The 23,538-nt window shown below is 41.2% G+C and overlaps 1 protein-coding gene across 2 annotated transcripts in view; it reads left to right on the top strand.

Annotated features, from left to right (window-relative positions):
- dhx58 (DEXH (Asp-Glu-X-His) box polypeptide 58) overlaps positions 1-23,373 on the top strand; it is a 35,054-nt gene extending 11,681 nt beyond the window's left edge. Inside the window, exons 5-13 of one of the 2 annotated variants that reach the window (XM_069907237.1) lie at positions 599-715; positions 4,284-4,410; positions 5,542-5,733; positions 7,105-7,358; positions 11,439-11,588; positions 14,244-14,405; positions 16,382-16,572; positions 20,617-20,710; positions 21,702-23,373. In XM_069907237.1, the coding sequence (XP_069763338.1) occupies positions 599-715; positions 4,284-4,410; positions 5,542-5,733; positions 7,105-7,358; positions 11,439-11,588; positions 14,244-14,405; positions 16,382-16,572; positions 20,617-20,710; positions 21,702-21,878 (1,464 nt within the window). In that variant the 3' untranslated portion in view covers positions 21,879-23,373. The remainder of the gene's footprint in view (positions 1-598; positions 716-4,283; positions 4,411-5,541; positions 5,734-7,104; positions 7,359-11,438; positions 11,589-14,243; positions 14,406-16,381; positions 16,573-20,616; positions 20,711-21,701) is intronic. The other variant, XM_069907238.1, reaches the window with a different exon arrangement.
- Positions 23,374-23,538: the final 165 nt, after the last annotated feature.

Raw genomic sequence — 23,538 nt, 5'->3', positions numbered from 1 at the left:
GTGTATATATGTATATGTGTGTGTGTGTGTGTGTGTGTGTGTGTGTATATATATATACACCACCACATATGTAATTTTTTTCTCTTGTAGCTTTATTGAATATGTATAGATGGATGTATTTGTAAAATTATTAAATAAAATATTAAAAAAAGACCACTTTGAAAAGTATAGAGAGAGCCTGCACTATGATGTAATGTCCAAAGCGTGGTCTACTCGACTTCTTAATGAATAAAATGTATGATTTGCTTCCTGTCGGAGTTTTCAAATTCACGATGGATAGAAAACTCAGATTTATCTGGTTTTGACACTTCCACATTCCAATTATGTAGCTTCTGAGTTATTTATGTATTGTTAATGGGCTCAGGACATTTGAGATTCCAAACAACCAATGGATAGGACCTCTGTGGTTAGTAAGGGATTACTTAAGGTGGTAGGTGAGTGGGGAAAATAAAGGTTGAGAACCACTGTACAAGAGTGACTGGATCAAGACCAATTTTAACATGCAGGAAGTAGCACATTGTCACTGTTAATATTAACTACTTTATTAACCTCCTGTGCTTTCTGTTAATGCATAGCATTTGTTTTCTGTTTATCACAGATCTGCGCTAATATGGATGCTCAGATGATTAAGTCCTCCATAGAGTTTAAACAACAACTGACAGATACAGTTCCTCACCCAATAAAAAGATATGACCTTACAGAAGAAAGAAGACAGGTACACTTAAGAATATGAAAACTATGTAATCATCATATCCAAAATTTTTTGTATAAAAGTTCATTTGTCCTATTAAGTAAGTGTTAAGCCTATCCAATATGAAAAAGCTATTATCAGTAGAAGAAAGATTCATTTCACAAAATAGTTCTATCTGTCTCTTAATGAACTCACAAAAGTCTTTCCTTTTTGTCAGGGTGGCATTGAGACACCATCTATGCGCACTTTCTTGTTTTTCTGTTATCGCAACAGTTAAAGTTAATGACAAATGATCTGATAAAAGTCTCACCAAATTTTCCATTTTTTACCACTCTACTTTTTAACTGGGTAGACATTAATAACAAATCAATCCTTGTATGCGAATCATATACCCTTGAGTAGAACGAATAGTCTCTTTCTATGGGGTTAAGCTGCCTCCATACATCAATCAAATTTAAACCCTCCATCAATGATAATGTCATTTTTGAAGCTTTTGCCCTTGTCACTGTTCTGGCTGATATATCCAGTATTAGATCTAGACAGAATTTGAAGTCTCCTCTGACCAGAGGTATATTTTGTCTTCCCTCGGCTATTTTAAAAATGATATCCTTCATAAAGGCTTCATCGTCATAACTTCGAGCATAGATATTCATAAAAGTCCATGATTCTGCATAAATTTTTCAATGTTCCATTACAATCTTCCGGCTTGGTCAGTCAGTGTCTCTTCTATTATTATTGGTATATTTTTATTAATTAAAATCACTACTCCTCTTGCTTTTGAGCTAAATAGAGATGATATTACTTGTCCCACCCACCCTCTTTTTCATTTAACATGTTCCGATTTGGTAAGATGTGTTTCTTGTAGATAGACTACATCTGTCTTTAATTTTTTTAGATATGCCAAGACCCTCTTCCTTTTCACCATCCCATTTTACCCATTAACATTAAGACTGATAAATTTTAACGTTCTGTCCATACTAATTTTTAAACAAATATTGTTTAGTAATAAAACCTTTTTGGTTGTTTAAATAATAGTGATTTTTCCCTTTTTAAAAAAAACACATACAATGTCCCTGCCCTAATGGTGGCATAAGCAGAAAACCCCGAAAACCTGTGAGAAAAGTCGCAGACTCTCTCGAGGAAAAAGAACACCTCCCTTTTTAAAACTTCTCTCCAGCTGTCATTCTCCTCCTGAGACCAGAGTCTCCACCTTGCTGCTACTTTTCCCAAGTTTTCACTCTTTACTGAGCTCTCGGTGAACTTTCCAATAAAATTTCCTTTTCAATAATAAATACAAGACGTTTAATAATATAACTTTTACTTAGTCCCATTGTAAATATTCTTCACAATCTTCTTTTCATAAACCTCACAGGAAGTCTTCTACCTTGTTCTTAGTCTTGAAAAATCATCAATAACCTTCTGCTACTTTGACCCTGAGAGTCGTGTGGTATATCATTTGAGTAGTTCACATTTTTAGAATGCAGTTGTCTTTTTACATGGTCAAACTCCTTCCTTTGCTTAATCAAAGTAGAACTAAAATCTTGAAAAAAATAGCCTTTTTTCATGGTCACTCATGGTTGAGCCATTATTTTGCTTAGAGTATTCATATTCTGCTCCCAGAATTGTCTCCCGTTCCCGATTACTCAAAAGTCTTACCAGGACTGGTCGTGGTCACTGATCACAGCTCTTCTGGCTCCCAGGGTCCAGTGACCCCTTCCAATATGTAATTTTTTTCTCTGAATTTGTCTTCTCCCAGCACTTGCGGGATCCATGTTTCAAAGAAGTTCACAGGGACTCTTCCCTCAATCCCTTCTTTCAATCCAATAGTTCGTACATAATTTCGTCTGCTAAAATTCTCCATGTGGTCGATCTTGTCTAGCACACCTTGTCTGTCCAACTCCCATTTCGTCACAACTTTTTCCAAAGCTTTTAGCTTATCTTGCGTTCTTACCAAGTCTACTTCTGCTTCCATTAATTTCTTTAATTTCAGTCAACCTTTCAAACATGTCTCTCATTATAGTTTTGATGCTTCCAAATCGATTGCTCAAGTTTTCCATTTTCTCCAGGGTAATATTTAATTCTTATCCCAACTCCCCAGCTCTGCCGGTCCCAAGGCCACTCTTACACCAATCCCTTTCAGGGTTTTACTTGATATTCCTGCCTGAGTAGAAATTTCCTCTACTTTTGTTTTCTGCTGTTTTGGTCTCTTGGTACTTGCTTTGTCCATTTTTTGGTGAAAAAGTTCTTAATTTTAAGATTTTAACCATCTTTTTTTATACTCTCATGGAGAACTCAATCAAAACATGTCTGTCTGAGTCCTTCACATGGTCACGCCTCCTATTGGAGAGGATTCTTAAGGACAGGATTTACGAGCATTTAGAGAAGTCCAGTCTTCTCAGGGAGAGTCAGACTGGCTTTGTGAGGAGAAATCGTGCCTCACAAACCTAACTGAGTTTTTTTGTAGAGGTAACAAAAGACAGTTATGGTTTTTAGACTGCATGCATGTAACGGCACAATCAACAAAATTTGCCGTCACATGGACAGTCTAAAACGGAAAGTGCAGGAATTTTTAATCAATTCCTGCACCGCGATTTATCCTGCAGGACCCCAACTACTTTTCGGGGGAAGCCTGCAGTGTAAATCGCACCGTAAAACTCACCTCATGAATTCAACGTCCAGCTGATGACTCCACGTAAAAGCACTGGGACTAACACACACAGGAACTTAAGGTGTTCAGTGTAAACAATCATAAGGTATGTATTTATGTTAATTATTTTAAATTTTTCCAAGATTTTTCTGACATTGCTGTCAAAAAAAATATTGATGAAAGAAGACATTGATGACCTGAGGGCAAGGCTACTCTACCAGAGACAAGTAAGGCAAACCTCAGTAGTTTGCTGCACCGAGACCTGGCTAACAGAGTACACACCAGACACCGTGATCCGACCAGATGGTTTCACCATCCATAGACTGGATCGAACCTTGATCAGATTCTGGAAAAGGGAGAGCAGGCAGTGTGTGGTTTTTTGTGGTGCATGGACATTGAAGTTATGTCAATCTCTTACCTTAGAGCCAGGGTTGGTGCCGGGGGTTGGGGGGGGGTGGGGGGGGATGCCTCCCCATACAGTCGCAGCCATCCCTGGCTGTCAAGCCTTCCCCCACTCCCTCCTGCATCACTAGCATCTAGTTTGACACATGCTAGCGACTCTCTGCCCTCCCCCGACCACATCAGTAGTGTGCGTCAAGCGTCAGTGGCGTCTAGTGATCTCTGATGCAATAAAAGGATCACCCTCGTGTCCCACATTGGAGGGGAAGACGATGTTAATGATAGGCTAGCACCCAACCCCCACTTCCACTCACCTCCCCCCCCCCCCCCCACTGTCTACAGATAGGTCTCGGCTAGCACCCCCCCGAACCCTGTACCACCTTAAGTAATCCCGATAGCATAGGGAACTCTTAAACTGGCATGTGAGTGGAAAGAAAAAAGTTGAGAACCACTCATCTAAAATGAAGATTTTTTTCCTTGAAAAAAAAGTTTTTTGTTTCCAAAGTATTTTGCAACTTTTTCACTTTCTCTCCCAACTCATCACAGAGCCCTTTTGGAGACAAAATTAAGATGATAATGGCAAGGATTCACTCATACCTAAATGATTCTTCAATTAAAAGGAATTTCGGGACACAGATTTATGAACAAGCTGTGGTGGAGTTGGAAAAAACAGGTAAGATTATGTTTACTGGTTTTTCCTTGAAGAAGGGCTCAGGCCCAAAACGTTGGTAGTATATCTTTATCTCCTGTGGCTGAGTTCTTCCAGCACTCCTGCATGTTTTTACTACGGTTTGCATTCTTTTGTGTTTCTCTCACTTTCTTATTTTCGAGCATGAATAATTTGCTCGAGCTTCTAAAATAAGGAAGATAAATTGTACCCTATATCCTGACTGTTTCATTTTAATCAGAGTATTTGAACATCAAATGTCCCAATGAGGAAAGGAAGAAGCAAAGTGTTTTATTGCTTTTGATCTCCCCAGGGTTGTTTTGTCCAAATCCAATAGTCCGAGTTTCTGACACATTATACATTTCATTGAAGAGAAATGCAGTGGGCTGGGATGGTTTCCTTTGGGAGAAGAGAGGCGAGGAAGAAATGTAATTAAGGCGATGTAGTCCAAATCAGAATGATCTATTTTCTGTGGAAAAGAGGCAAGTAACTAATGGAAATGGGCTTAAGGTGGATTGATCTTTTAATTAGCTGGGGATTCGGAACTCTCTGCCTCTTTGATGCAAACAAAAAGTCCCATCATATTTCAAAAGGGCTGGTCAAGCAGGTGAAATATTGCAGATTACTGAGTTCCAAACTAAAAGTTGGGAAGTGGCATTAGCATAAATAGGCCTTTCTTGACTGGCATGGATGTGATGGCTCAAGTCATGGGGATGTATGGAATGGAGAACAGGCTCTTCACCCTAAGATGCCCATCTGAACTAGTCCCATTTGCCTGCATTTGGCCCCTATTCCTCTAAACGTTGCCTATCTATGTACCTGTCCAAATACCCTTTACGTATTGTAATTGTAGCTGTCTCTACCTTTTCCTCTGTCAGCTCATTCCATGTCTGTGTGAAAAAGATGCCCCTCCAGTTCTTTGTCAATTTTTGCACCGCAACTTACAACCTTCTCGTACTGTAAAACTACTGTAAAGATCCATCATGATTCTCTGATCTACCGGCATTTCTGTGATCCTCCATTAATTAATATTTAACGAGTAAACTGTCTACCTATTCTTGTAAATGATTGGATTTCTAGTCTGATTCATGTAATCTGAGGGTGTAAGAATTTTTTCTCATGTTTGGACAATGCCAGGTGCCATTGAATCCAACAGAGCAAAGCGTGTCTGCGCACTCCACCTTCGGAAGTACAATGACTCCCTTCTGATCAACAACACAGTGCAGATGATTGACGCATTTCACTACCTAGAAGAATTCTATGTTAGTGAAAAAGAAATGAAAACTGTTTTGGATCAAACAGATCGATTCCTGTTTAAGCTATATAGTGGTACGTATGCCTTACGATGATTCTGACATTTGCAGACAAGTACCACAACTAAGCAAAATAAAGTTTACGAAAGATCTGTGTTGTGGCTTTGAATGAATTGAAGCTTTTTATGAAGGATTAATGTAGGGAAGTTGTCCAAACATCTCCACAAGAATGCTTGCAAAAAAGGTGAAAAATGGATGAGGGATTTGGCATTTGACTGTATGAGTTATTGAGGAATTGCCCGTGCTTGAGAAGTGGAAAGGTGCTTCACCAGATAATGCACTAGCTTGGGGGATAAAAAAAAGTTCTGCAGTAGTTTGAAAGACAAGAATTTTGAATTCAAAACAATACACTGGGAAAACAGTGGGACTTGGAGATCAAAGAGGGGATGGCAACATGATACTTATTATTGGTAAGTATGCCAGGGGGAATGTCCATGATAAATACTGTGTATGCCGACTCTGTATAGGATGACCTCAGGAATTTCCACCTAAAATATAGGTTTTGAATTATACCCTTTGTATAAGATGACCCCCCCCCCCAAAAAAAAAAACTGGCACTTACTGCTGACCAGTGGATTCTGTTAAAACCAAATCACAATATTTTAATACCAAATTATCTTGTAAAGATTTTAATTTTATGAGCATATTTTAAAATAAACCGTCGTCGGCTCCTGTCACAAGCCTTTTAAAGCATGTACAGGGCTGACAGCAGTCGGACTGGGCAGATGGACCCTGCGGGGGAGCACCGAGACTTCTTGGATAACCAATAGGTCATGCGTGAGATCGCGTCGGAGCCAGCAGGAAGTTGGCAGTGGTGCTCAGACGGCAATGTCAAGGTTCAGAATTTAGCCCTGGTGTACAAGACATTTTTAAGTTTTGGGATTATCCTATTCGCCAGCATATATAGTGTGTAAAATTCTGATTCAAGCCAAAGATTCTTCTCATGGTTGCTAGCCCAAATGGCCTCTGCTGGACATCAAGTGAGCAGAGTCCATTTCGCTATCATCCTTTGGCAGTCACTACACCCATTGTCAAGCTTACATATTAAAGAACAGTCACTGCATTAGGGGAATAAGTTAGGAATACTCAGACTTTTAGAGCAGAAATGGTTAGGACAGTGGTTCTCAACATTTTTTCTTCCCACTCACATACCACCTTAAGTAATCCCTTACTAACCACAGAGCACCTATGGCGTAGGAGCTCTGTGGTTAGTAAGGGATTGCTTAGGAGGTATGTGAGTGGGAAAGAAAAAGGTTAGGAATTACTGGGTTAGGACTTTACAAAAGAAGCTCCATTATTTTATTTCCATTGTTATAATGAAAATAGAATGGTGATAACTTTGTAATATCCTCTTACTTGTGGTGTTCTTTCCATCCACATTCGCCAGATAATAAAGATCAGCTGCTCTTACTAGCACTGAACAAAGACTATGAAAATCCAAAGCTGAACATGTTGGAAAACATACTCCTGGAGCGTTGTGCGGTCCCAAACTTCCAAGGGATTATCTTCACTAAAACACGGCAGAGTACCCATGCCTTGTTTGGCTGGATTAAAAACAATGAACGGTTGAAAGTGACTGACATCAAAGCAAAATCTTTAACGGGGGCTGGTACCAGTAGCCAGACAAAGCACATGACTCAGGTTAGTTGGAAATGCCATTTGTGCAGGGCAGCTCATTCACTTGCGCTAAGTATGACCGAGTAATGGAGTGTGTAGATGGTAGCGATCCTTAATCTTAATGATTCGATAACGTGAAGTGATGAACTAGAATTCAAGAAAATCGACATTACCCCCAGGCCTTTGTACAATGGATACCCAATTTTTTTTTTAAAAAAAAAGGTAATAAGGTGAATGTTGGGAATTGGAGAGCACCATGGTCCTTGGAGTTCACTTGACTCGTAACCTATCATAGGCAAACAACATCTTCTCGCTTGTCAGGAAGGCGCGACAGAAACTGCACTTCCTGAGAAGACTGAAGCAGTCAGGGACACCGGCCACTATTATGTCAACCTACTGCAGGAGCTCTATCGAGAGCGCCCTGGCCAACTGCATCACAGTGCGGTACGGTTGCTGCTTAGAATCGGATCGGAGTTCAATCCACAAGGTCATAAAAGTGGCAGAGAGGATCACTGGGGTCTCTGACAATAAATCTGAACCTGAACCTAGCCACATCAAACTAGGTTGGCCCGATGCTGGAGATTCTTTGCAGAATTTACTAGTTACTCTCAAGGAGCTATCGCGAATTTTTCCTTTCACTCTCTGACACCAACCTTGCAATAATGAAAATATTCAAACTAAGACCAAACTGACTCTCTTCATGGTGAGAATGACGAGGCACCATTCATAACATTCTCATCGAGTTTCAGTGATTAGTCCATTCAACTTTTCTTTTAGCGATTAATTTGAAGTACAGCACAATTCTGATTATCCGAAATGGATAAACTTTTTTTTTCCGGAAAACTGGTCAAATTTTAAAAGAAGCCCAGTAGCCACAGCCAATCACTTGTATCAATGTTTAAACAACAACAAGGAAGGCTTTTTAAGCATTAAAATAATATTTAATTCTCAGCAAAAAATTGCTGGCCGCAATGCTGTCGCCGATCACCAAGACCTCCCAACTGCCACCGCCCGATTCCCAACTTGTCCCCACTGCTGCCGCTGATCCCTGGGGATGCTTCCCGGCCCGGTGGAACACTTATTGGTGAGTCTGTGGGCTCCTGTCTCCCTGGTCACCGCAGCTCCTGACGCCCAAGTCCCAACTCCGAATCCTTTCTTAGGCTGCTGCACAGGCACACCGAGGAGTCTGGCATCTGGGTCTAGGCCGGGGGGGCGGGAGGGTTTGGAGTCGACGTCAGGAATTCCCGTGTGCTGAGGAGGGAGGGAGGGAATGTCATTGAACCCGAGGTCCCACTCCTGCCCGGGAGCCCACTCTCCTTGATGATGCCGGTACAAGAGATTCTTCCGACCACTAATAGCAGGGACACACTTTGAGAGGGACAGTTGGAGAGGAAAGTAAATGGGGAAGATAAAGAAGAACTGGAAAGAGAGATGGGAGGGAATGACCTGAAACGAGGACAAACGCTGATCTAATTTCATGTTGGGTGAATTTTTTTCAACCTGTGAGGCCAGTTCGGCTCCGAAAAAATTTTGGTTAAGTGAGGACTTCTGATTGTTTCAGATATCTTGTTACTTTCTGAAGATGACCAGTGAGGTAAAAATAAAATCACAGTACTGTACAACTTCTATGATCCAAAATCAGGTTTTCCAAAATCTTCATTGATCCAAAATTGTTTTGGACCTGGAAGTGACGTCTGCTCACCTCCAAAAAATTTTGGATCAATGAGGATTTTGGAAAATCTGATTTTGGATCATCGGAGTTGTACTGTCCTGTTATTTTATTTTTACCTCACTGGTCGTCTCCAGAAAGTAACACTTCCTGAATACATTAGAGGGAAAATAAAAAAGACCTTGGTTATCAAGCACTGGTGTTGCATTGCAAGCAACTTCCTGCTGTATGTACAAAGAACAAATTATAGTCTGTTAATATCAATATAAAACTAAACACAAGGCCAATGGGAGAACTCCATAGAATAGCTGACAGAGCAAAGGACAATCCACTACAGATGTGTCTTGGAGAAAGATGTATGTTTGATGGAGATGGTCACACAGACCAGCTTAGCTGATTTTCCACCTTTTGTCTCTTTTTGTCTGATCCACTTTTTATGAAAAAATAATTAAATGGGAAAAGAGGGAGCATCTAAACTCCACAATAAAGCCATTCACTCGGATGGTTTAGAAGGGAGGGAGAGTAATCTGAGGAAAGCAATGAAAGAAAATCAAAATGCTGGAAATACTCAGCGGGTCATTATGGCAGTTCAAACAGAACTGACGTTTCATCGTGTTATTTTTTTTGTGAAATTTTTATTTAATTTCACATATGCATTAAAAAACATACAATAAATTCCTTATTTGAAAATAGTGAAAAATTAATACATAGTGATTTTTTGAAAATTCTCCCCCTCCCCCCAACAAACCGATAGAAAAAGAAGAAAGAAAACATCTGGATAATATTTATAAAAACTTACTAAAACTATCAAATAAAATCTAACCTATCTTAATTTTCTTAATTTTAGAAGACAGAAGGTTCAGGTTGGGCGATTACAATTCCTACAATTTGTAAATATGATTCCAATTTTTTTTTAATTTCAAATTTGTTAGGTAATTTATATGTAATTTCTTTCAAGTGGTATACAATGACCTATTTCAGTCTGGCTATCTACCCATTCCCAAATACACATCTGATTTCCAAGTTACTGCCACACATTTTCTAGCTATCGCTAGGGCTATTTCAACAAATTATTTTTGAAATTTATTTAATTCTGTGTCAAAAATATTTCAAAGTAAAAAAATTATTTGGATCTTGAGGAAACTTAACTTACATAAAAATAAACCCAGTTCTGTCCAGAAGGGTCTTAATTTTGAACATTCCCATGTAGAATGTAGAAAAGCACTTATTTCTTTATTGCATCTGAAGCAATTATCTGAAAAATTAGAATTTAATCTCTCGTTTCATCATGTTGAACCAAACTTAGTTGTGGTGTGATAAATTATTGTGTCAGAGAGGGTGCAGCATGCAAGTGTGGTAGAGATGTTTTTTGTATTGGAGAGGCTGTAGGTAGATGTGAATTGAAATTAAGGAATAATAGCTGAGGTTACCTAGGGTTCATTTCAAATGCCACCAGTAAAGCATTCACTTGTTTCCCTGTAAATGGAATTCACCCCCTTTTTACCCTAACTATTAAGAAGCATCAAGGTACGGGTTTTTTCTGCTTTACTTCTAGAGTTGTCATCAAGCAGGTGAGGGCCAACAGCAATTTGGGAATGGGAGAGGTCATCGCCTTGCAAGGAACTACCATATCTATTCATGTAATAGTCAAGCTTTTTGGACCTATTTTTGGGAGGGTGGTCAACTTTTACATGGATACTACTTTCAACCGTGGTAAGTTCCTGCATCGTTCAAGGCATAGGGAGCTCGGATGACCAGGGTTTGTGGGGGTTAAGTCTGTGTTCAGGGCATCTGGAGCTTGGATGGGTGGACAACCGTGATGAAGATTCGTGGTCAGGGCTTCAGGAGCTTGGGTGGGTGGGGGGTCGGGCGGGCAGTTGGAACGTGGGGAGCTCAGAAGGGCAGGCGGTCTGGGCCAAAAATAGAGGTGGGGGGAGGTCAATTTTTACGTCGGTGATTTGGAAAACACGCAATTTTGGGGCAGAGTAAAAGGGCTGACCTCACCTCACTGACAAAAGACAGGAGGAAAAACCCAACACCCAACCCCAACCAACCAATTTTCCCTTGCAACCGCTGCAACCGTGTCTGCCTGTCCTACATCGGACTTGTCAGCCACAAACGAGCCTGCAGCTGACGTGGACATTACCCCTCCATAAATCTTCGTCCGCGAAGCCAAACCAAAGAAAGAAAAAAAGGGCTGACTATTACATGAGTATAAACGGTACTGCTAATTCTTCACTGGGTGAGACGAAGTGTTTTGGAAACAGGCCATTCGGCCCAGTACACCCATGCCTGCCAACGGACACCATACCATCATACCATCATCTGGGATTGGCTTTTGACCTTGTATTCACAGCAGACAAGAAGTAGGGAGTAAGGCTATGAGATCTTATTCAAATCAACATTAATTTTTTGTGTGATTTTGTTTATTTCAGCAAGAGCAGCTGGCAGCTATTAAAGAATTCCGGCATGGTGTTGTCAACCTCCTTATTGCTACCAGTGTTGTAGAAGAAGGCCTCGACATAAAAGGATGCAACACCATCATCTGCTATGGACTTATCACCAATGAAATCGCTATGATGCAGGTAAATTGATCACTTATATTCAGAATTCAATATCTTGCCAAATGGGAGCCATGACCCCACATTTCACACTACATTACGGGTGAAATGAAGACCACCTGCTCATCAAAGACAGAAATCCAGAGAAAGTACACAAAGCAAAGAAATCACTTTGGATAATTCCTCTTTCATGCTTTTGGATGATGGAAACCAGTCCTGAAGTATTGCTTAAATAGGGCTCAAAGCATGATCGGGGACCCTTTCCATCAGGCACACAATATCTTTGAGCTACACCATCAAGGAGGAGGTAGAGAAGCATCAAACTCAGGACTGCCAGGCTAGGAAATAGCTTCTTCCTGCAGGCTGTGGGATAGATGAACAGTATCATGTTATCAAGTAAATCATCCCAAAAAAAAGGTCTATGGGTGTATATACTGTTTATACTGTGTGTGAGAGAGAGAGAGTGTGCGCGCGCACCATTGTCTGGAGAAATGCAGTCTCATAGAGTTGTATGTGTACTATCAGATGATAATGAACAGGAAGATGAAAATAAAAATGCTGGCAAATACTCAACAGGTCACATCTGTGGGAAGAGAAACAGTTTACTGTTTCAGGTCAACAATATTTCTTCAGAACTTTCAGAGCCCTATAAAATGTTGTGGACTCGGTATTACCTGTGATGTAATTTATGTCCATGTGAAGAATAGACTGGGTTCAAGTGAAAATATAGGTTAAGTACTGCCTGAAAATCAATTGTAAATCACTAACATGGAGAAACGGCATGGATTAAAATACATACTTAACGAAAAGAGGATAATTGGGGTTGGAATTCAAGTTCTTAAAATCATTTGGGGAAGTAGTCACCAACATTGACAGAGATGACCTCAAGAAGTGATTGCCTGTTGGAGACATGTCGCATCAACATGGACCACACTGCCACCTAGTTCCACCAAATTCCTTGGAGTTCGGTTAACTACAGTACACTCAACTCCTCCTCACTTGTCAGGAAGGCGTAATAGCAACTGCTCTTCCTGAGAAGACTGAAGGCTACCGGTTACCGGCCACCATTGTGTTAAATCTTCTATAGCTCTATCAAGACCTTCCTGGCCAGTAACATCACAGTGTGGTACAGTTGCTGCAGAGAAATGGATCGGAGGTTAATCCACAGGATCATAAGAATGGCAGAGAGGATCACTGGGGTCTCCCTTTTTTCCCCCCCACCCCCCACATTGACTTAATCTACCAGGATTGTTGTCTGAAGTGGGCACGCAAAATCATTGAAGACCCCTTCCACCCTCTATACAGCATCTTTCAGCTGCTCCTGTCAAAGAAGAGATACAGGAGTCTCAGAGCCAGCACCACCAGGCTGAGGAACAGCTTCTTCGCTTGGTCAGTGAGAATGCTGAGTGAGCAAAGGAACAGTTCACACTAACCATCTGAGACTCTTGCATTCATGAAACAGTATCTATTTATTTATATAGATTAAATACTTGTCCTGCATACAGTATGTATTGTTTGTCTGTACATGTTATGTCCGGTTGTGTGTCTGCATGTTTTGCACCGAGGACCAGAGAACGCTGTTTCATCAGGTTGTTAATGACAATAAACTTGACTTGACCTGGTGTTGTGGATTAAAATTAAGTTGAAACATGTTGAAAGGAATGGGATCCATTTTTGATTTTACCTGAGACAGGAAGAAGAAAAGGTAAATTGGATTAAGGTTTTGGATTGAGAACAGGCTAGCTAATCTTTTGGATCCATCATTATAACTGAATCTGTACATGATATCAAAACTGGTATTAAACTTTATCTTATTCCCACCAAAATAAAAAATCTTTTGATAGTCAATTTGTGATTCCCAGTGCTCCCAGGTGCTATAAAAACAATCTGGTTTCCTTCCCCATGGCATTGAAACAGCTCGAACTAAAGCTTCAAACTATATTGTACATGACTGTAGCTATTTTTCTCCAATGAGAGAAACTGAGAGCATTTGCATTGCTGGGTTCTGGTCTTGACGATCTCCAACTTGCCACACCCAAAGTTCATCAAGTATCTGTGTCTCTCCTCTCATCATCAAGCCACCCATTGACAGCATCTTCCACAGCCAAAGAATCATTGCCGCGTCCCACGTGTCCTCAGTTCTCCTGCATTCATGTGTGAGTTAGGTCTCTTTCAGAGTATGTGGAAGACCGAGGTTATCATTTTTCCCCCCATCTTAAATTTCATCCACCTGCCTCAAACTGCACCTTTGCTCGAACCTTATCCTTTCAATTACTTTTGGCTTTGGTAAAACTACAGTGTCATTCCAGCTGATCTAGAGTTGATGATCCCAATCAATCCACTCTACAGCACATACAACCTTCTTCAAATTCAAGTTTATTATCTTTGGAACTGTACATTTAAACCAGATGAAACAGTGTTTGTCCAGCCCTTGGTAACCTCTGGCTTGCCATCCGGCACGTGTCGTGGTGCCTCTTTCATGTGCTCGCTCCCCCTAACCTGGCTACGCCCCTGTTTATCATCTCACGATCAGCCTTCCGTTTTACCCTGAATGTAACTCCCCAGCCTGCACAGCGTGGTTGTTGTATGTATTTCAGCCTTGTCAGAAGGTAACCCTTTTGAACACATCACTGTGGTTTCCTGTTGCATCATTGACTGGCTTTTATCTACTTCTCCAAGGCCAGAGGACGAGCCAGAGCTGAGAACAGTATTTATTCAGTCGTTGCAGAAAAGGGAGGAAGGGAAGTGCAGCGAGAATTTGTAAACGAATTCCGTGAGGCTCTTATGAAACGTGCGATAGAGGATGTGCAAAATATGGCTCAACGAGACTACCAGATAAAGGTAATAATTCACACCAGCTATGGGTTATTTTGGATATGCAAATTTAGACTTGTGGGTCTGTGCCCAGCCACAAAATCCTTAGTCTCAGAACATTACACAAAGTGGAATGTTAGCCTTGACCAGGGATTGAATGAATTTGGACTGTGCTGGGCGGAACTGATTGATCTTTCCAGAACTTTTGAAATCTGCAATGAAAATGAAAATGAAAGGTTAAGTGTTGTTACAAGCTGATTATTTTGGAAAGTTCGGATAGTTTAGGATTATTTGCACCATTGTGATATATTGAGAGTTCTTTTAAAGTGGTGTTTGGAGGTGAGCATCATTTATACTCTGATACTCAAATAAATGTGAATGCATGTATTTATGCATGTGTGTGTGTATTATGCATGTGTGTATGTATATGTGTGCACGTGTGTATTTATGCACGTGTGCATTTTGTGGGTTTGTGTGTCCTTGCCAGCTGGCACATACCAATGTGTGTACCCACCATTGTGGACATGTAAAACCATGCAGCAAACTTTGGTCTCCTCTCCTCTTATTTCCTTTGCCTTTGGATCAGGACTTTGCTCTGTAAAATCCATGAGTTAGCTGGCGTTCAGCAGTGGTCCTTTCTAAAAGAAACCAAGCAGAGGCAACTTCCATTCTGCAGGGTGATGTTCAGGAGCTAGAATGTCAAACCCTCATGCACACAGTCCCAGGAGTAGCACATCTGAATGCTGGCCTGAACCTTTTCATCAATGATCCTCGACCTCACATGAATAGAAGCAGGATACCCTTAAGCCTAGAAAGTGTTGAAGAAGAAGGACAACGTGAAGGTACTTAGCCACCTGATGTAGTTTCCTTAAGGCAACAGTGAGTCCAATGAATAGTAAGGTACCAAAATGTCACCAAAACCAAGGAGCTGATTGTTCACTTCAGGAAGGGAAAACCAGAAGTTTTCATTGATCATTGGGGAATCAGAGGTGGAGAGGGTGAGCAAATTTAAGTTCTTGGAGGATCTTTCCTGGCCCCAACTCATTCATGAAGAAAGCATGTCAGCACCTCTAATTCCTCAGGAGCTTGCAGAGGTTTGGTGTGACATCGTAAACCCTGGCAAATTTCTACAGCTGTATGGTGACCAGCTACATCATAGTCTGGCATGGGGACCCCAATATCCCGGAGTGTAAAGCCCAGCAAATGGTAGTGAACGCAGCCCAGGACATCACAGGCAAAACCTTCCCCACCATCAAAAACATCTCCAGGGAATGCGGCTGATGGAGGGCAGCAGGAATCATCAAGGATCCACAATACCCAGCACTTTTTTCATTGCTATCATCAGGAAAGAGACTTGCACCACCAGGTTCAGGAACAGCTTCTACCCCTCCACAACCAGACTCCTCAATGACAAACTGTAGCACTCTTGATCAACCACATTAGACAGAGAGTTGTGATTAATAGGCTTCAACCACCTTAAGACACGTCTCACATGTTGCCGGCACAGTTCCAAGGCAGGTACTGAAGAGGAAAGAGTTTGGGCATAATAGCCTTTATAGGGATTTCGGGGAGGGAGGAGTCACAGGTTCGGGAGGTTGGGGGTGGGGGGGGGGTGGGCCAGCTCATTCAATACATACAAACTCAATCAGGGATTCTCTCTGGATTGCACAGTCAGTTCGTTTCCATTTCTTTATTTGTTCACACATGTACGTTGTGTATAGTTTCTACTTTGCATAAGTGGTCATTCTGCCTCACCTGGAGGGAAAAAGAATCTCAAAGGGTTACGTAATAGCATATATGACTGACAATAAATCTGAATCTGAAATCTGTAAGAGCTATTTTCCATGCAGTTTCAATGATTCTGCTTCACCCAACACTGTTTAACCAACACTCACTGACGTTTATCCTCTCACTGGCTTTTGCAAACTGGTGAAAAGGTAGCCAAGCTGCTTTGGAAGAAGACAAAAGAACCATTTCAACCCAAAGTGTTTTCTCTGTGTTAGATTCGAGAGCTGCAAATTGAAGGCATAATCAGCCGGAAAGTAAGAGATCAGAAGCAAAATTCTGTGAGGATGGAAAATCTGCCTGAAGATGTGAGGCTTTACTGTCGCGACTGCAATGAGGCAGTGTGTCACGCCAGTGACCTCCGAATTATTGAGGGCATGCACCATGTTAACGTGAATCCAAACTTCCGGTGAGTGCTCAGAAGTGCGGGTCATGGCACCAATGGCAGCTTTCTGCATGTAGAGACCAGGCTAGCTCTTTGTAGAGGAATCCCATCTCCCTGTCCTAGTCCCCATTACCCTGAACCTTTTTCTCCATCAAATGCTAATTCAGTGTCATTTTGAAGGCAGTGCATTTGCTTCCAACATTCATAAAGGAAGTGAATCCCAGATCAGAAATCCTCTCCAAGTGAAATGGTTTGTCCACATACTGCCTTGTAAATTTCTTTGGCAAAAAAAAAGTGTGCTAATGGAGCAATTATCATATTTTAACGTCCTCAATTTCCTATGCTCCAAAGAAAATACATGATGCACTTTTGATTGAATTGAATGTCCCTTTTCAATAAAGGTGTTGCTTCAAAGGTGATGATGAAAAATAAAAGCTTCTTTTGTAGGTGGTAGCATATTGGCATGGATGGACGATTGGCAGGGAAACAGAGTATAATGCAGGCTGTAGGCAGTGGGTGACTAGCGGTCAAAGGACTCGCACGGTCAGAGGGCAGTTGGCAACTTGCAGTCACAGGACCCACACCAGGCTGCTGGAGACTGGCTCATGGCTTTCTGGTCCTATCAGAGGATTGGATTTGGAGCTAGGATTGCCGATCGATCGAACAGGAGTCTGTACGGCTGCAGAGGCTGTGGAACACTGGGGGTGAATTCATGGACACTCAATGTGTCCGAAGGGACTCTCTTTCTCCGTTGTTAAGGGCGCCAGCCAGACTCTTTGTTTGCCTTACATCAGTCAAAAGTTGAAGAATATCATGTATGTTACATTTTTAATGTATTATTATGTGACAATAAAAGGAACAACGATGAAATGGATCTTTGGTTGGCAAGGCATCAGTGTGTCCCAGGGATAAATGTTGGGGCTTAAAGGTCCTTCCAATTAATGGAAGTGAAGTAATCCAAGATACAGAGATTGAATTTGCTGATGACATGAAGATCAGGAGGAAAGTAAGCTGAGAAGAAATAAGGAGGCTATGAAGGGATATAGATAGACTAAATAATGGGCAGTGATCTGACAAATGAAGTGTAATGTGGGAAAAGGTGAAATTATCCATCTTGACAGAACTAAAAAAGCATGTTTGCTAAATAATGAGAGATCACAGGGTGTTCGAGCAGATAATAATTAGCTAAGTTAATTGAATATGGTTGTTTATTATCAGGAGAATTAAATATAAAGAAGGTAAGTTATACTTGTTGTATAAGGGCATTGGTGAAACCACATCTGGAGTATATAGAACATCAAACAGGGTGGCAAGGAATAGACCTTTTGGCCCACGTGTCTCTGCCAAACTCGATGCCCAAATCAAACAAACTATGCTGCTTCCACGATAAATATCCTGCCATTCCCTTCAGTACCAAATGTCTATATTATATGGTGCTATTGTATCTCCTTCCACCACTGCTGGCAGTCCATTTCCAGGCACCCACCCCACTCTGTGTTAAAAAGAAAATTGCTTTTCACATCTTAAACTTCCTCCCCCATTCATCTTAAGTACATGTCTTTTAGAGTGTGACACTTTTACTCTGGAGAGAGGATTCTGACTGTCCAACCTATCAATGGCTCCCATGACTTTATAAACCTCCAGCAGGTCACCCCTCAGCCTCCTAATGCTCCAAATCCAAGTTTGTCTCTCCCCATATCTCATGCCCTCTTAAGCAAGCAACATCCTGGTACACCTCTTCTGTACCTTTTCCAAAGCCTCAACATCCTTGCCATGGGGCGACCAGAGCATTGTCTACAATACTGTCTTCCTGGTTTTGGGGCAGATCAAAGAAACCTTATTGGTTTAATATTTGCTTTGGGAAGGTTGTCCCATGAACAAAGGTTGGCCAGGCTTGTATTTGCATGAGTTTGGAAGATTGACTGAAACTTGCACATTCCTGAAAGGATGTGACAGGGTGGATGTGAGGAGGGCATTTCCTCTTGTGTGAGAATCCAGAACCAGGGGGCACCTTGTTTAGAAAAGGATAAGATGCACATTGAAGATGGAAATGTGAGATTTCTGCTTCTCAGAGGGTTGAGAACTCTCTTTCTGCAAGGATGTTTGGAAGCTGAGTCGCTGAAAGTTTTTAATGGATATAATCGATCAGTCTTTGCTTATTTGGGATGGAAAGGAATGCAGAGATAATGTTTCAGATTAACAAGAATGTGCCAATATTTATATTCCACAAACCGATTCCCATTATTCTTTGTGAACCTTTCCATTTTGTGCCGCTAGTGTTTATTAACCTTATCAATGATTCTAGGTTGGAAAGGAGAGCGACGTTGTAGTTTTGCTCCATACGTCTTCCCGTAGAAGTTTTTATTTTAAAAGATGCACCCCTTTTGAATTCTGAATCATGTCCTAAGTGTTTGTTTTTTTAGCCACTTACAGGTTGGAAATGTGGCTGTTCTCATCTTGACAATGACCCAAAAGCCTGGTGCTTACGATGGTTTGACATCTTGTAGAGGTGGATAGCTAGTTCTATATCCCAACCAGTCATTTCTGAATTCCCTGCTTTCTTTAATAGTACCTTGACTTTTAAGTCTTGGTTCTGTTTTCTTCCCTCCAGTAAAAACACTATTGTTTCTTCGAGTTGGCCATAGGCTTTATAATCTGAAGGGCCTTCATTAGGTCAATATCAGTCTTTGCTTTTCTAGAGATAAGAATCCCAGACTGAATATCCCATTGGTATGATTTCTCGTTTCTGATATCATTCTGCCCAATCACGTGTGTGCTCCCAATTAGTAATATGGGAAAGGGAACTGTTACAGTCCTACAAAAGTGATGACCTAAAACTTTGATTGACTCGGTCTCTCTATGGATGCTGCTTGACCGACTGAGTCCCCCCAGCTTCTTGGTGTTTACTCAAGGCTTCAGCATCTCCAGCTCCTTATTTTATCTGCAGACTTGCTGTTGTCGCCGAGCCAGCATTCTGGGTAATTTTAATATACTCACCTAACATTCATACCTTTTGAAACTAAACTTCCGATTCCTTTGATCTAAGTTCTAAATCTTGAACTACACTGGTATGGACAGTGATCATTATGGATCAATACTTCCTGTCTTTGCTTTGCTTGACAAAAAAGTTAACGCTTAATCTATTCATTCTGTTTTGTGGTCAGCTTGTTATCCATGCTGCTATTTATGACTTCACATGTTGTGTTCAAGGAGATCAAGATGGTGGAGATGCTGGCAGTACTCAGGAGGTTAGCTGGCATCTGCAGATGTGTCGTGGAAAGCGTGCATCATTGCATAGTACAAGAAATGCAATGCCCCTGAACGGAAAGCCCTGTAAAAGCTAATAGTCACAGCCCAGAACATCACAGGCAAAATTCTCACAAAATCTACAGGGAACACTGCTATTGGAGAGCAGCAGCAATCCTCAAGGATCCACACTACCCAAGACATGCTCTGTTCTCGCTACTGCCCTCAGGAAAGAGGTGTCAGTGCCACAAGACTCACACCACCAGGTTCAGGAACAGCTGCTCCCCCTCCACCCTCAGACTCCTCAACAACAAACTCAGTCAGGGTCTCGTTTAAGGACTCGTACTTTGCACATTATTTCGACTAAATATGTATTTTTTTCTGAATGGCACAGTTAGTTTGTTTACATTTCTCTCTTTTGTATAATGTTTCTTGAGTACGGTTTTTTTTTACATTACTGATAAATATAAATTCTGCTTGGCCGACAGGAAAAGGAATCTCAGGGTTGCATGCGATGTCATGTATGTACTCTGACAATAAATCTGAACCTCGAGGAGAGACAGTTCATGCAGTTCCTTGGAAATTCCATGAATGCATCTTCCTTTTCCATCGATGCTGCCAGGCCTATGATTAATACCGGCATTTTAAATTTTTTTAATTTCCAATTTCTGGTACCTGTCATAATTTTTTTTCCTTTTGGTCTTGAAGATTTTGGAAATTGCCTTAAAACAAAAAGCATAAAAAATAAACCCTACCAACAGAATTAACCATAACTAAAGATAAATTTCTTATTCACTTCTGGTTCCCATTTTGCTTTTTCAGGCTTTACTACAAAGTATTTGGTAAGGTAAACATTCCAAGAAAATTTGAAGACTGGGAACCAGGTGGCACAGTGGCCTGTAGCACATGTGGGCAGGTATGTTACATTCCGCTCGTCCAACTAGAGACGAGTTCAAACATGGGGAAAAAAGAAGGCCAAATGCTTTTGAAATATTCATCTTGGGTTTCATACATATCCAAAAACTTGCCATTAGGATGAGTGGAACATGTGCCAAATTTAAGCCAGATGGATCCAAGCATGCACGCGCCCACACATACAATATGCTGCACACAACACACCTCATTGCTAAGTTACAACAAGCAGCGCGCTCGAGCCTGTCTAAATTAAGCTCCCCATTCCAATTGGGCCACAGCGTCAGTCGCCGTGTATCCTGTGGTGAACTCAAATCTAAGAGATCTCGCTCTTTTTATCCCCGATCACTTCTCTCTGCTCCTCCATGTCCAGCTCAACCCATCACATGACCATGGCCCTGGGCAGTGAAGGGTCAAATCTCCACTCTTCCCATATGTGCGCTTGCTCACTCACTCACTCACTCATTCATTCACTCACTTCCAGCAATTGTTCCCTGGCTCGCATTTTAGGACTCTTGTTACCACATGCAATCTGTAATTAAAGACCCTCAATAATTTTATCAGAGGTATTTATCTTGCATTCACAAAGTACTACCACAATATATTGAGTTCTGGAGACCTAAGCCAACTTAGATTCCCTGAAATTAAATATGGGCTCTTTTTTTCGATGTGAATTATTGTGACTGTACTCTTACAACTCTCTTTTAAATCCCACTCTGTGCGTTGATCATACGCTCATTAGGAGCAATATCCACCCAACAAGTAACTTGATGGCATTACAGAATCCCTTGCTTAATTCACAATATATAAATGGACCCATCTCTAAATTAAATAAGATGGAGACTCTATGAACAATGTGAGCTAGCTTCTTCCTTGAAATCTAAAGGGAATCCAGGTTTGATTGAAGAGGTTTGGTTCTGACTGAATAGTATTATGTCCAGAAAAATGTTATGAAATGGCGTTTAACTTTCCCTCTATTGGTCTTCTCCACACAGATCTGGGGAATGCAGATGATCTACAAGAGTGTGGCCATTCCCAATTTAAAAATCAAGAATTTTATAGTTGAATTGCCAAATGAAAGAAAACCCTTCAAGAAATGGAAAAATGTTCCCTGCCAGATACAGGAGTTCAACTACACGGAATTTTGTCAAGCCAACATTCTAGATAACTGAATGCACATAATAAATTTAATGGATGAAATGTAATGATCAATGAAGCTGCCATCCTTTCAGGTTTTATAAGGCCTGGATTAACCATTAAGCAAAATAAGCATGTGCTTAGGACCAAGGAAAAGGGGCACAAAAGGGTTTTTCCAGTGGCCCAGCGGGACGGGGTACGTAACATCTCCCTGCCCAGCGGGATGGGGGACAGGGCCCGGGGGATGGCGGGCCATCCCCAGTGGGACATGGGTCGGTGACCTCTCTGTGCCTAGCGGGACAGAGATGGTGACCTCTCCTTGCCCAGTGAGACAGAGATGGTGACCTCTCCCTGCCTAGCGGGACAGGAATGATTACCTCTCCTTGCCCAGTGAGACAGAGATGGTGACCTCTCCCTGCCTAGTGGTACGGGGATGTTAACCACCCCCTGGAGGGGGAACGGGACCCCTGCTTTAACATTTCATTGAAATTGGCAGGGTCAGCCAAAAAGGGATGCACATCAAATTAATTGTTGGATTTGTATAATATTAAACTAAATCAGTGATTTCTCTTCAAATAATACAACCAAAGACTGTTTGAACTTTAATATGTCTGCTTTTAATCATTATTGTACTGTGATTTTGCACAATCAAGTTTTATTAATAAATGAAAGCCTAATTCGCTCCTTCACTGCAGGGATATTTGGTCTGTTATTATTCGTCCGATAGTTGCAGAAAACGTGTAATGTATAAATTGGTTTGAATGAAATCTCAGCAAAATGAAAGGAAGAAGCCAAACTCGTGTTGGTAAATTGAGTTGTAAAATCATGATGCTGGAGGAACTCAGCAGCGTCTGTAGGAGGTAAAGATGTATTACTGACATTTCGGGCCTGAGGTCTCCTTCAAGGAATCTTTACCTCCTGTGGATGCTGCAAGACCAGCTGAGCTTCTCCAGCATTTCTGTGTTTTACCACAGTCGCAGAGTCGGACGAAGGGTTGGGGCCATGGGGTGGGGGGGAGGGGGCTTACTAAAGCTCAGCCTAGGTCCCGGGAGGTAGTTAATCCATCACTGTATAGTCGTGGGGTCCACCCTGGAGGAAAACAGAATTTTTAATCTATTACTTCACATTCAGCACTTACTGAGCCTTAATGTCGTGTCAGTTAGACAATGGAAGAGTTGAGGGGGAACCATGGTTGGGATATGCTTGGGGCATCAGTTGGCCTTAATCCAGCCCTGGGTTTTATTGAAATGAATTCACATGTTTGTAATCATGAGAAAAATCCTGAAAATGAATATGTATAATGATTTTTAGAACCAGGGGGTCTTGCTTCTTGCTAGGGAAGAGACTTGTTCTTGGTTGAGCTATCACTGAAATAAGTGCATTGTTGGAATTCTTTTATCTGTAACAATTGTTTTACTCTTAATCAAATCAAAGTTGAAAATTGCTTTTATTAGGTATTTAAGAACTGAATATGCATCTGGTCTGATCTTTGATACATAAAATAAATAAAGTATGTTTTGATTAAAACTGCACCATTGTTTGTCTTTGTAAGCAACTACATCAAATCTACAAATGTTACCGTCATGGTAAAATTGGACTTGATTCTGCATCTTTTATCCCTCTTCCTTCACCTGACACTAATCCCATTCCTTGCAGAACATTGCGCACCACTCCTCCTGGGCCTAGATTTCCAGT

Source organism: Narcine bancroftii, chromosome 12, assembly GCF_036971445.1.
Source record: "Narcine bancroftii isolate sNarBan1 chromosome 12, sNarBan1.hap1, whole genome shotgun sequence".
NCBI lineage: Eukaryota > Metazoa > Chordata > Chondrichthyes > Torpediniformes > Narcinidae > Narcine > Narcine bancroftii.
This window is presented reverse-complemented; position numbering and strand designations above follow the sequence as displayed.